The following is a 14,097-nucleotide window of genomic DNA, read 5'->3' as shown; positions in this document are numbered from 1 at the left end:
TAATATCTCTTATCTGTTGTATTTGAGCAGGACAGGGATGCACTTTGGTGACACATAAAACAAATTCCCAACATTATGTGTCTTTTGTGTCTTTCCATCATTTCCATCATGTTTGATGTGCTTGCAGATCACAAGCATTTCCTAATTTCACTTCAGAATTTTTTGTTATACTTAATCTTTTGTTATATTTTTTATACTGTCATCATTTGTAAAGTATACAGTATATATATATATATATATATATTTACTTTCCTTTACCTTTACCAAATGTACCTGTATTTACTTTGTTTTCATATTTGGCGACTTTTTGTGAAAAATGGAGACTTTTGAGGGTGGTTCTAGAGATTTTCTGAGGGAGGGGTTTGGCAACACTGGAGGCGGCCCCTTCAAACCAGCGCAGATTCGGCTACATAAGGAGCTTAAAATATCAAACAAATCTAAATTTATTTTTAACATTCATTATACATTTACAGCCAGTTGGTTTATTAATTGACAGTTATTCCATTAGTAGTAGGCTAGAGTCTGCCTGGTTTACCGTAGACTTGCGTAGCCAGGTTTTCCAGCTAAAGTCTGGTCTACTTTGTGGTTTATTCTGACTACAGCTTGCCCACTTTGTCTGGAAGAGGTTGTACAGTAGTTATGTCTTGTTTCAGGCAAAGTTCTCTAAAATTCTTTTCTTTCAACCTCAAAGAATTCTAGTCAGTCATACGTCATGGTCAAATGAAATCAAAATAAGTCTGTGACTCACTAATACAGTTTCAGTAAGCCGTTGCCATCTTAGACATGACATTATGACGGGGTTTATCAGTCAGTTCCGACTTCCAGCGACGTCCCAGTGGTTATTTTGATTGTCTTGAGATCCAAATTGTCTCAAACGCACCATCATGGTGTCTACCAACAGCAGCGTATTGGACCATGCTTATGAATGACATTCCAATTTCTTTGTACACATTACATCATTGATTATATTTGTTCTCTATAGAATATGAACATGCCCTTCAGTAAGGCTATAACGTAATATTTAGGGTTTTATTGCAGTGTCTAAGAAAAGAACACTATTTCACTCACTCAGATGGTATATAGACCTGCACAGATTGTAGTTCTAAAATCTAGAAGAAAATTATATTTTCATGGTTTGCCTCTGTTATTTCTTATGGTCAGTTAGGGTATAACTATTTGTAATCTATGTTGTAAACAATAGAAGAAGAATGTGCTTTGAAAGGCATTTGAAATCAAATTAAATAGGAATGTTTGCCCTCTGCTGGTCATAATAACAGAACACTGATTTTGTAAAAGTATAAGAACAACCTGTGAGGAAAATGGTTACTTTTTGACTGCAAAAAGCCGTACTCTTCACTCACTCTTGTCACACAGTCTACTAGTAATAAAGAATGACATAGCATGCTAAATTTAACGTTTCATAATTAGCCCATCATCATTCTGCGTTAACTAACGGGGATGGCCCTATAATAATCTATTTAAAATCTATAAATGATTAACATAAAAATATCGCAAACAACCTGCGGTGATTTTCATTCTCTGTTATTTTTAAATTAAACCTCTTTCGGGAATTTAACTGTGACTTTATTATTTTTTACAGCAAATATTTTAGTAATTATTCTGACTAATTTACCACTGTGACTGTCAGTCAAAATGGTACACTGTAGATTCGGCGTAATAAAATATGTTTTTCAAATAAAAATCGAAGTGTTTCCATTAAAACAGTCCTGAGCTCCTGCAGTACTCAATGGCAACGCGCATGACGGAAGTCGTCACTGCAAGTCAGTAGCAAATATTCCGACGTTTGCGAATTTTGTTAGCACTGCGTGTGTTAATTTCATGATATAGTTAATTACGTAGCTGCCGTAATAATACGCGGGGTTAGTGTGCAGTCAGTTTGCTCTGGAAATCTGTCCAGCAGTCTAAATATGGTTCTGAAGGGTCGCCGGAAATGACTTTTACTGGCTTAAAGAAATCACATCCGACCTGTGCATCATGAGGATGGCACGGCGAGTATTCGTGATCATATAACAGCACACTCTCGCCGCCGGAGAGGGGTTATTATTATTTTTTTAGCGAGGACTGACAGTTGTAAACGTGAACGCGATATAGGTACTGCTTTATGAAACATGTCTGACTTGCTCTTGATTTAATTGTGTTCGTTTCGGGGGCCTTCGAAACCCTGACATGCATGAGGAGCCTGTTCATTGACATCAGTATGCATAAGAAACAGTCGTGAAGTAATTATGAATAAGTTCTTTAATGAATTACATGCGAAACGTATGATGATATTTCCGACGAAACCTGCTCAGTTTCATTTATGCTATTATTTCTTACAAAACACCAGCTGGTGTTTTAATACATCACGATTTATGTGTATAATGGGACATGTATGAGGACGTGTAAACAGTTAAGTACAATTTTGGACAGTGTACCATGGTATTATTGTACGTTTCTTGGAATTGTATGTAAATACCATGGTATATGAATAGAATTTTTCAGTACCATGTTACAAAGTAATTACAATACAATACAATATTACCATTTCTTGTATTGGACTGTCATACTAATATACTAATAAATATACTAATTCAGTGCCATGGTATTACTATCTGAGACCTTACATTTTGTAAATACCATGGTACAATATATACAATACCGGTCTTGTATGGTAAGACCAAAGAATAGACACTAGAGTAATATTAATCTTAACACATTTAATTCATGTTATGACTTCTGATGTATTCTGTCCCATCAGTCCCTTTAAAAGATGTTGTCCAATCCTCCGGCTGAGCAGAAAGGGACAGAGCAGGTGCCTGCGTCTGCGGCTGGTCCATGCCATCGTGCTGCTCAGTCTTTGCTGTATCAGGAGCAGCTGCCTGTAGGATGCAGAGAAACCAGCAGGGAGGAGATTGAATCTGGTGACACAACACGATCCTCAGACTTTGGGAAAGGCGTGAAGGAAGTTCATTTGGAGAATGAAGGAGCTCTGAGACAGATGACATTTGATCCAAAAAGTAGTAACTTTGGAGTCGGTCCTCGTTCGACTCGCATGCACATGTGTACTCAGCAAGGTAATGCTGAATGTATGCAATCAAATCTGCAATGTTCACCCCAAGTTTGTTTTTACAAAAGCAAATCATATTTCCCCTTGCTACCTGAGAAGAAACTCCTATGTTCATATTTTGTTTTTCAATTCTATAAAAATTAAAATGTGCAACAGTTAATTTCCTTATTATGCTATGTATCACATTATCATAAACCACCTCTTAGTGTGTGTTTTATTTTATACACAAATTAAAAACATTAGAATGATAAATATATACCTACACTACCGTTCAAACTTTTTAGGTCAATAAGAATTTTTAATGTTTTAGAAAGACGTCTTTTATGCTCAAAATGCTGTATTTATTTGATAAAAAAAAAACAGTAAAAACCGTAATATTTAAAAATATTATAAGTCTATTTTCATGAATTTTAAAGTGTATTTTATTTCAGTGTGAGCAAAGCTGAATTTTCAGCAGCCATTACTTCAGTCTCCACTGTCACTTGATCCTTCAGAAATCATTCTAATATGCTAATTTGGTGCCAAAGAAACATTTATTATTATTTTTTCGAATGTTGCTAATAGTTGTGCTGCTTAATACTTCTGTGGACACTGTGGTACTTTTTTTCTTCAGGATTATTTGAATAAAAATTTCAAATAAATGAATAGAAAGTTAAAAAGAACAATATTTATTTGAAATGGAAATCTTTTGTAAATGTGTTTACTGTCACCTTTGATCAATTGAATGAATAAAAGTATTAGTTTCATTTAAAGAAAAAAAAATCTAACCTGACCCCAAACATTTGAATGGTGAAATATAGCAAATATTTAGGCAGTACGCCATGATGATTGTTATTGAATAGTTAAATAGATGACAAAATGTTTTTGTTAGACATTGCTTAGATGAATAGAAAACGAACATTGCAAAATAATAATACAATAATAAAATACAGAATATAACATAATATACATGTATGTATATAAATAAAAATACAATATAAAATAAAATAACGCAGAAGGGTCTTTCAGGTCTCCCATAGTTTGCTGCCCATTCATTTAGCTTTATTTTATGAAATCTCTACGATTGATGAATTTGTCCTCTGTGTTTTTTTTTTTTTTTTGGTCTGCACAGGAGTAGCTTCAGAAGTGTGTGCACGTTTTACCAAAAGGAACATTGCAGATGTATATTGTAAAATAATTGGTTCCAAATGGAATCAAAACAGTCTTTTGGTATCGAGTCAAGATGTTACAAAGCGCAGCTTTTAATCAACATCTCCTTTGCAGAGGCCAAGTTTAGGGATCCACGATGGACATCTGCCACCTTCAATTCTTCTCCTCCAGCTGGACCATCAGGAGAGCAACTTGGAACTCTGGGAAGATTTCTTGTGTCCCATCAAACTGAGATGAAGCGTCTGCTAACTGATACCTTCGGATCTCTTACTCAGCGTCTTGAGGCAGTGGAGAGGAGGATGGACCAACTGTGTTCACAAAGCAGTGCACATACCCACAGTTTAGCTCAGCTGCACAGTAAAGTTGGCCAGCTGGGAAGAGACTTGTCCTTTAGCTGTCCAAATACTCCAAGTGTTTCATCAGCTTGCAGTTATGGTAAATGTTCAAGTTAGCATTATAAACAGTCGGTTAATTTAATTATTATGTAACTTGAAGCTAATTTCATATAATCTGAAAGATCCCAACCCAAATGCTGTGATGAGCAGAGTTTTCTTTCCTGTGTTGATATGAATTTGCAGTGGGAAAAAAAGATAACTTTTTTAATAACTAATATCATGTAATTTATGTTAAAGCCACAAACCATGATTTCCTCCTATTGCTTGTCATGGACGGGTGGTATTTGGAAGAGAGGACATTCTTGTTCTATATTTGGTCCGTTTTTCTGTAAGAGAAATTCATCCAGGTGTTTGCTAAAAGATTATTTAGTAAACTTTTAGGAGTACACTAGAATGGGGGTGACCTTAAATCTAAGCATAGATTAAATTTTGATTTGACTTATTATTTTGTTCTTGCAGGAGTGGATGCAGACATGCCGAAAGACTACAAAGAAATCATCTCAAATATCTCCTCTCCCGAATCAAAGAAGGACCCTGTGTGTTCTTGGGCAATGTCAACACCTTCCCAGTCCAGCCAAAGTCCCCCTCAAAAGCCTGAGGACCTGAGCTGTCAGGATCCAAGTAGAGATTGTAGCAGCTCCAGTTCATCATGTGGAATTTTAAAAACGTGCCCTTCGGGACAAACTGACAATTGTTTGCAGGGTAACTACTCACCCGTTTCAGATTTTGAAGACCTGGAGATGGAACTGGAAATTGAGAAGGACAGAGTTGCTTTAAACTTATTGGTCGATTCTGTGCTCAGCAGCTCAGATGACAATGACCGCTGGGGACTTCCTTGTAATCAAGAAGTACTGTCCTCTGATAGTGTGGGGAATAATAAATCTGTTCAGGAAGGAGAAGGTACCTTGAATAATCAGTGTTTACCTGTTCCTGAAAAACCTTGGGTGCCTTCCATTCAGTTTCTCAGATCTTCAGCTCCTAGTGACTTAAAGTCAAACACAAATACAGATCATCTTTGTTCATTTTCAAAAGCAATGAAGCTCTCTTGGAAACCAGTGGCATTGACAGATTCCTCTAAAGACGAGTGTGAAAAAAGCCAGCAGCAGTCCTTTAGTCTAATGACCTTTCCTTTCTCCACTAAGCCACTAGGAGCGCAACCCAACCCTGATAAACCCAAGGGTTGTTCAGTTCAGACTTCTAATAAGAATGAAGACGCGATCTTGGACAAGATCAAAACAAATGGTTTTTTCCACTCTACTATTACTTCACTAAACAATAGTACTTCAGTCTTGGATCACATCCCAGCGTCAAGGTATATAGATGGACTGACAGGGTCAACTGCTGGAGATTCTGACGAGAGCACAAAGATAGGTAATAAGGGACAAAGCGTTGATTGTCAGTACTCAAATGTATCATACACCATAAAGGATAGCCCAATAAAACTCCCTTTTCAAGGGTCATCAATCCTGCCATACTGTGAACTTGCTTTATCAAACCAATTAGTAAAAGGTGTAGGTGACCAAAAATCAATGACATTTCATCAAGCACACTCCACTTCCCATCTCTCGGCCCCAAGAAATGGGTCTTCCGAATCATTTTTAGACAGTGATACTAACAAACTGTTGAATCAGCTCTCGGATACTGCCTATCGCTTGGTGTCCAGAAGCTGTTCTTCAAGCGACTTGGACCGATGGAGTGGTTGCAGCAGAACTGGATCCAAACTCAAACAATGTGGTGGAAAGAAACCTCACTTTCCTGGATTTCCCACTCTTAAAGAAGGACAAAGAAAGGGTTTCTCCAACTTTGAGCAGGCAGGAGGGATATCCAAACATTGGCAGCCGATTCTCGAGGACTTGATACTTCCTGTCTCTTCTCGATTTACTGGTACACAAGCTTGTCCTTCAGATGCTTTACCTATCAACCTGGATAAAGACTCTGCGTGTTGTCCTAGCTTATCTCAACTTTTTTGGCCCACCACTCCACCTTTGTCTACTTTAAGCAAAGGGAGCTTCTCTGGGGCAGGTGTTAGTACCGTTCTGGCTTTATCTTCTCCAGCTTCCTTCAGACTGTGGTTTCGACACAGGCGGATCAGCTTTCCTCTTATGCAGTTGACACGTCCTGGTATCCATACGGTTGTGAGTCAGATTTTGGGAAGGTGCAAGTTTCATCCTTTTCGACCTCTGGTTGACTTTACAGCTCCACCAGGCGTAGACAACGATCACCAGTGAGTTAAAGCTGTTGAAGTTAAAACTTTGTTTTGCATGTTTTGATCGCAAGGAAATTTGATTTACTTAATCAGTGGTGAATGCTAGTTTTTACCTGCATGCTACTTGCATTTACAATTCAACCCATTTTGATCTTTTCATTGATAGCTATATACGCCGATCCAGTCAAGAAGCTACACCCAGCAGGAAAAGAGCGTCAGCACGGTGGGCATATCCCCCTGCATCTTTCGCAATTTAGCCAATCTATTCATTGAAAAAAAAATGTATCAGTCTAAAAAATAACTGGTCTGCTAACCAGTTATGGTTCAGTTTGTAGGTGAAGTGCATCATTTTAGCGCAACTAGCAACACAAAACCGAATTGCTGAAAATCATTCCAAACCTATGGAAGTCCGACAGTGGCCAGGCGTCTTTACTATGTTTCGATCTTTTTTTCCTTGAAACTGCATGTTTGGAATGCAAACATCACTATTATTAATTCAGCTACACTTACAGACGTCAAACTTCAGTGCATTTTGCTACATACATGAATGACAAGCTTGGTGTGTGCTGTTACTTTTCTAAGCGACTGAATGTGCGATTTTCAGGTATTAAAAAATAAAGCTTGTAGAAGAAGTGACCAATCTAAATCTACAGACAGAGATATCATAGAGATCTGAGGGTGGATTCTTTTGGGGTGGGCCAATAAGAAACCACCCACAACACCCTAGCAACTCCATAGCAACACCCTGGCAGGAACCCAGAACACTGTGTCCTAACCAAATTCTTTAAGATTTCTAGTGACAATTTGTCTTTCGGATGAGACGTTAAACCGAGGTCCTGACTCTCGGTGGTCATTAAAAATCACCCATTGGCCTCTGACCATCATGGCCTCCTAACAATCCCCATATCTACTGATTGGCTTCATCACTCTGTCTTCATCCTCTCCACCAATAAAGCTGGAGTGTGGTGGGCGTTCTGGTGCACTATGGCTGCCGTCGCATCATCCAAGTGGATGCTGCAGACTGGTGGTGGATGAGGAGATACACCCTGACAATGTAGAGCGCTTTGAGTGCTTAGAAAAGCACTATATAAATGTAATGAATTATTATTTATTATTATTATTGTCTGTACACACCAGTTGCGACATATCTACGAGATATGCAAATCAATCACAAATCACAGTCAATCTGAAGAGCATGTGGGTGGGCTCTCTCTCTGCAACCGCACTGCTGTCTCACACTTCCAAGGAAATAGATGTTTCCTTTATTATTTTCCTTTATTATTTCCTTTTCAAGGTCTGAGGTAAATTATCCATAGTCTCTTTAATTATGGCTGTTAAAGTCATGCAAAATGATATTTAAAACCAAATTTCTGCACAAAACACAGTTAATACCAGAGGTGTCACTCATGATAGAAACTGTTCCAAAATTAGAATCCCCTGTCGCTCGTTGTGTATCGCTAACATGGCTGGTTACATCAAAAACTTTATTAATATGGAAAAGACGTTATTCGTATTGCAGCATTGCATTGTAAAATGTAAACAAAATCTAGTTTTTCCATTCAGTTTCGTGCTGCTAGTGGTGCAGAAATTACTCACTTCACCTTAAAGTGATCTTCTCACTCTCAGAAATAAAGGTACAGCAGCTGTCACTGGGGTGGTACCTTTTCAAAAGGTACTTATTTGAACCTAAAGGGTCCATTTTGGTATCTTAAAGGTACATATTGGTACTTAAAGTGTACATATTAGAACCTAATAGTTACAAAAGTGTACCTTTTGAAAAGGTACTGCCCCAGTGACAGCTGTTGTACCTTTATTTCTGAGAGTGCTTAATAAAATAAAATCGATGTCTTTTAAAACATTCTGTCATGATTGTTGTCAGATTTGAAGCCAATCCAATTTTACAAACCACAGATATCTGCACTTCTAAGCTGATTATTTAATCATGTAGATGTTGACTGATGTTATATTAGCAATCACCTGGTATTCTCTAAAATGCTTGCTTCTTTCACTGTGTGTAGGAAAGCCACCTCATCTTCATCAGTGTGTCATCTGTCAAAAATTAGTTTCACACCAGAAAGGAGTCTGGATCACTCTTCTCGGCACAGCATCAGCCCCAAGTCTGTGCGATTGGATGAATCCGCCACTGAATCTGTGCCTAGTTTTGCTATTGCCAGTGCAAATGTCAAATACCCTGGTTTACACAGTCGGGCGGCGTCAACAGAAATGAACCAGGTATTATATATATCATCTCTTGTAGCATTTGAACAAACAGTGAAAGAAGGAAGAATGAAAGCTGGTGAAAGTATTTGGATTTTCAGACATAAAAGATTTCACATTCCAGTTTCCTCAAGGCTGGACATTCATCTTTCTTGTAGGTGGAACTCTACGACACTAATGCTGAAGCTCAAGGAGGTCAACGTTCCAAAAAAGTCTCCCAAATTCGTATTCGTAAGACAGTTCCCAAACCAGATAACAACCTTACTCCAATGGGACTCCCCAAACCAAAGAGGTCTGCTTTAGTCTTTACAGTAAATGTTGATGTGGAATCTGATTAGAACTGGCTGATATGTAAATATTAGACTATTTGCTAGAATTCTTGTGATTAATGTATATTTTTCTATATATTTTTTTTTATTATTCAGAGGAACCATCATTTCAACAAAAGACGCAAATGCAAAACTGCTCTTTAGGAATCTTAAAGGAACACTATTTTTGAAAATAGGCTCATTTTCCAACTCCTCTAGAGTTAAACAGCTGAGTTTTACCATTTTCGAATCCATTCAGCCAATCTCTGGGTCTGGTGGTAGCACTTTTAGCTGTAGCTTAGCATAAATGGATTCGAAAACGGTAAAACTCAACTGTTTAACTCTAGGGGAGTTGGGAAATGAGCCTATTTTCAAAAATAGTAGAGTGTTCCTTTAATGGCTAAATTAAAAGTGCTTGAAAATTGCTGTGATACTTACAACATTGGTTAAAACATATCATAAATATTCGTTCACCTTTAAAACATTCTATTTTGTGTCCCACAAGGCTGAAGAAAAAGGAATTCAGTTTGGAGGAGATTTATACCAACAAGAATTACAAGTCTCCAACCCCTAACAGGTTTGTTTTTGCTATTTTTATCAATCAATTAATTTTTTTACTCTTTGTGTTATTCTGGAAGTCATTTTCTGATTCTGATTTTCACTTATGCAGAAGCCTGGAGACGATATTCGAAGAACCAAAAGAGAAGAATGGCTCTTTGGTATGTATTGGTCATCAGAAACGAAAGCGAGTTCTAGACTTCCCAGATTTCACACTGCCTCGCAAGCGCAAGGCTAAAACTAACCTGGGTCCACTGCGTGTGAAAGGACCACGAGGACGGGCTCGTAGGGGTAGACAGGACGACGTTGACCTTGATGTATTGCTAATCGAGAAGCTCACAGAGCTGGAAGACTACTTCTCTCGCCAAGGCCTGGAGGTTTAAACTCAGTTTTTCACAAATCTTTATTCTCGGTTACCAAAAATTTTGGTTTTAATCTTTTTGCCTGAACAAGGAAAGAATTTGAGCTTGTTCAGCCATCGTTGTTCAAAGAGCGTTTAGCAATAGAGGGAAAAGAACACTTTCTTGTAGCATTTACAGTTGAGACTTAGAGTGTGTGAAGTGGACTGACCCAAAAGACATTTGAGCAATGAGCGTGTGTGTGTGTGTGTGTGTGTAATATAAGCACATTATAGTAAACCTTCACTTGAGCACTTTCTGTATCCTCACAATGTGACTGCTGCAACCTAGTTGTGTTGTGTTTCTCTTGCATTTGCAACATGTTGCTTACCAACACGCTCCTAACTGTCATTTTCTGGCAAAAAAAGAGAGAAATAATGATTGATTGTGTGGTTTAAGCCCTTCAAGGTCTCTTAAAAACAAGGAGATGTTCATTCTTGACTACTAATGACATCTGAAAGTGCTTTCTAAATGAAAATGCTGAGGGATTTGCTGCAAAAAACAAGAATACGAAAAACTAGTTTAAGTTTTTACTTTCTTTTAAATATTTTAAGGTACAGTGCCGTGTTTGATCACTATATTCTTGTGAGATGTTCTAAAATTCTTAATGCATTTCACCATAGAAATAATTCTTTACTTTGTGTTTCTGCATTTGTTGTTCTTGCAGGGCCGTTATGAATTAGCCAGTTTTTAAATGGGCTTTCCCTCAACCTTCTCACCTTTAGCTGCTAGACTGTTAAATTGAACTTCTTCAGCTGTTTGACATTGTTTTGAAAATCAATGAATCATGAATCATTTATTCATCCTTCATGTCAATCCAAACCTGTATGACTTTCTTCTTCAGAATGCAAAAATATAAAAATGTCCATATAATGAAAGGTAATGGAACCCAGTGTTGTTATTTGGACAAAAACAGTTGCAACATACTTCAAAATATCTTCTTTTGTGCTCCACAGGAGCAAGTAAGTCTTGCAGGATTGGAATGACATGAGGGTGAGGAATTAATGACAGAAATTCAGTTTTAAGAAAACTGTCCTCTAAGGTTTTTTGGTTTATATAGCTAAGAGAACATTCTGAGATATGGAATACATGTTTGCCGTGAATCTATGGTTCTTTTTTGCTGGCTTAATATCTGGTTGACATTAGTGAAGCGTTTGGTGAGATCCACCTTCCACATTTCTGATCTGACATTTACTGGGTGTTATATGCAGCTAATTAAGTGATGAGCTGGCCAGATTTGACATATTTTTAGTTTTAATTTTATCATTCCATTGTGCGATATACTGCCACAAAGTTCTCATATCTTGATGATGAAACTAAGGTAACTTTTTTTGTCTTGATGTGGTGAATTGTCTTTTTTTAATGCAAAGCTTTTACAATCAATTGTAATTAACCTTGGATCTATTACCTATAGCTTTGAAAGTCTGTTATCTGCACTTGACCCCCAAATAATCTGAGCCTTTGCCCGGCGAGCATCTCTGTGCCAGTATGTGATCGAAATGTGCTTACAATGCAACCTATAGACATGTATTGTCTCTTTCAATCACTTTGAACTGTTAGAATTGTACTCGCAGGCCCAAATGTAAAAAAGGCTGATGTGTGTTTACTCAGCTCTGTTGGTGGAACCAGTTGTTAGATCTTTTTTTTTTTACAGTGTTACAGAAACTGCTGCTGTTGTGCTTCTCTTTGAGCTCACCAACAGATCAACACTAAGTAGTGAAAAATTTAAGGGGGTCTAAATACTTTCCGTACCCACTCTATATATATATATATATATATATATATATATATATATATATATTTTATGAATAAAAATAATGTTAACTACGAGTCAGTGTCATGCTTGGATGGTTTACTCAAATCACAATAATTTATCTTTTTTTAACAGATGAATACTAAAAATTAGAATATTAATATTAAATAAATAAAAATAAAGTCAACAAAAATGAAAAAAAAAAGCAATAAAATAAAGAAAAAAAATTATTTTAACATACATTTAAATACATTTTCTTTATAATCTTTCTTTGTCATGTTGATGTTTCTGAAACTGTAAAGCAAACAACAAAAACTAAAACAGCAATACCTTTTTTTCTTGTTTGTTTTGTTTAATTTATTTTTGTACATGGCAATGTGACCATACCATGGTTTTTGGACATTTAATATGGTAGTACTTGCCTAGTAATCTGGATTATGTAATCAGAATCCAAAAAATTATGTACTTGTAATTAGATTATAATACATTTTTAAATACTTGTAATCAAACTAGTTACTTTTTTATTGATTACATTATTCACACAATAGCGATAAATTATTCATAATTGATTGATTCTCACTAATTCTCTCCTAAATCTTTTAAATTTTCCTTTCTAAATAGCCTACTGCTTACATACATTCAGAAACTCTTCTAGTTTTGTGGGAATTCACACAAAGACCAGTCACTACTCAGAAAACTGAGAGGCCACACACTACATTTGACCACTGGATTTACAGAACATTTGAGCATTGTGCCTGAACATTTGAACTGAACATTTGAACATCTGAACATTTGAACATTGTGCCAACTACTGATTACTTCGGTCACATGACATGTAAACAAATAATATATTTCATTAATAAGTGTTTTATTTTGATTGTTGTTATTTTAAAATGATTTAATTTTGCATTTTTATGATTTAACTAATTATTAGCCTTTCATTAAATTCTCAAATCCCCTGCAGTTCCTTCTCGAACCCCAGTTTGGGAAACCTTGACATAATGTAATGTTTAATGCACTTCATATTGTTCATAACAGTAAATGGAATATATTTAAATCAATGTGATAAATGAATTAGGTCAAAAGTAATCTAAAAGTAGTCTGATTATATTACCAAAAATGTGTAATGTAGTGGATTACGTTACTAACTACAATTTTTGTCATGTAATTTGGAATCAGTAATGGACTTGTAAGTAATCTACCCAGCACGAATGGTACCAACTAAATATTTACACTTTTACTATTTATTTCCTTTTTTAGTTTGTTTTAAATGTGATATTTGTTTATTTTCTAATTGATTTAAAGGGATAGTTCACCCAAAAATGAAAATTCTGTCATAATTTACTCATGCCATTGACTTCCATAGTAGGAAAGAAAAAATATATGGAAGTCAATGGCAACCACCAACTGTTTGATTACCAGCAATCTTCAACAGTGTTGGGGGTAACGCATTACAAGTAACACAAGTTACGTAATCAGATTACTTGTTTTCAAGTAACTAGTAAAGTAGTGAAAGTCATGAGGGATTCGTATCATTTAAGATGGTAGGCTTAAGACAAGCTAATAATTTAACACTGAAACTATTTATTCATTTTCTAATGTCAACCAGCCAGTGTTGGGGGTAACGCATTACAAGTAACGCGAGTTACAGAATCAGATTACTTTTTTCAAGTAACTAGTAAAGTAACGCATTACTTTTAAATTTACAAGAGAATATCTGAGTTACTTTTTCAAACAAGTAACGCAAGTTACTTTTTTCCCCAATTTATTGATTGAGGGCTCTCCTGTCCCCATGGTGACAGAAATCAGAAGATGTTCCTGTAGTTCTAAAATAAATATGAATATGCATTAATTAATCTCACTCACCAAAAACAAAAAAAAACAAACACAGATTCAGTATTCCTCAAAATGAATAAAAATAATGCAACTCAGAATATGACGCAAACCTGCAATAATTAAATGTTAAACAACTCAAATATGCTTTATGTATTTATTCCCATTCTATTAACCAATGTCTTTGCTTCTGACCTTCGATGATCCAGTTCA

At 36.2% G+C, this 14,097-nt stretch overlaps 1 protein-coding gene across 5 annotated transcripts in view; it reads left to right on the top strand.

The window, feature by feature from the left end:
- The window catches only part of LOC107663769 (uncharacterized), a 27,818-nt gene extending 16,578 nt beyond the window's left edge, over positions 1 to 11,240 (top strand). Inside the window, exons 2-10 of one of the 5 annotated variants that reach the window (XM_016454080.1) lie at positions 2,228 to 2,240; positions 2,759 to 3,074; positions 4,331 to 4,651; positions 5,071 to 6,835; positions 6,984 to 7,040; positions 8,836 to 9,049; positions 9,193 to 9,326; positions 9,848 to 9,919; positions 10,013 to 11,240. In XM_016454080.1, coding sequence (XP_016309566.1) covers positions 2,771 to 3,074; positions 4,331 to 4,651; positions 5,071 to 6,835; positions 6,984 to 7,040; positions 8,836 to 9,049; positions 9,193 to 9,326; positions 9,848 to 9,919; positions 10,013 to 10,283 — 3,138 coding nt within the window. In that variant the 5' untranslated portion in view covers positions 2,228 to 2,240; positions 2,759 to 2,770 and the 3' untranslated portion in view covers positions 10,284 to 11,240. The other 4 variants (XM_016454079.1, XM_016454076.1, XM_016454081.1 and 1 more) reach the window with 4 other exon arrangements.
- The last annotated feature ends 2,857 nt before the right edge of the window (positions 11,241 to 14,097 follow it).

The sequence above is a fragment of the Sinocyclocheilus anshuiensis genome, unplaced genomic scaffold (assembly GCF_001515605.1).
Source record: "Sinocyclocheilus anshuiensis isolate Anshui unplaced genomic scaffold, SAMN03320099.WGS_v1.1 scaffold123, whole genome shotgun sequence".
NCBI classification, from domain to species: Eukaryota; Metazoa; Chordata; class Actinopteri; order Cypriniformes; family Cyprinidae; genus Sinocyclocheilus; species Sinocyclocheilus anshuiensis.
Note: the sequence above shows the minus strand (reverse complement) of the source record. Positions and strands in the feature narration are given on the sequence as shown.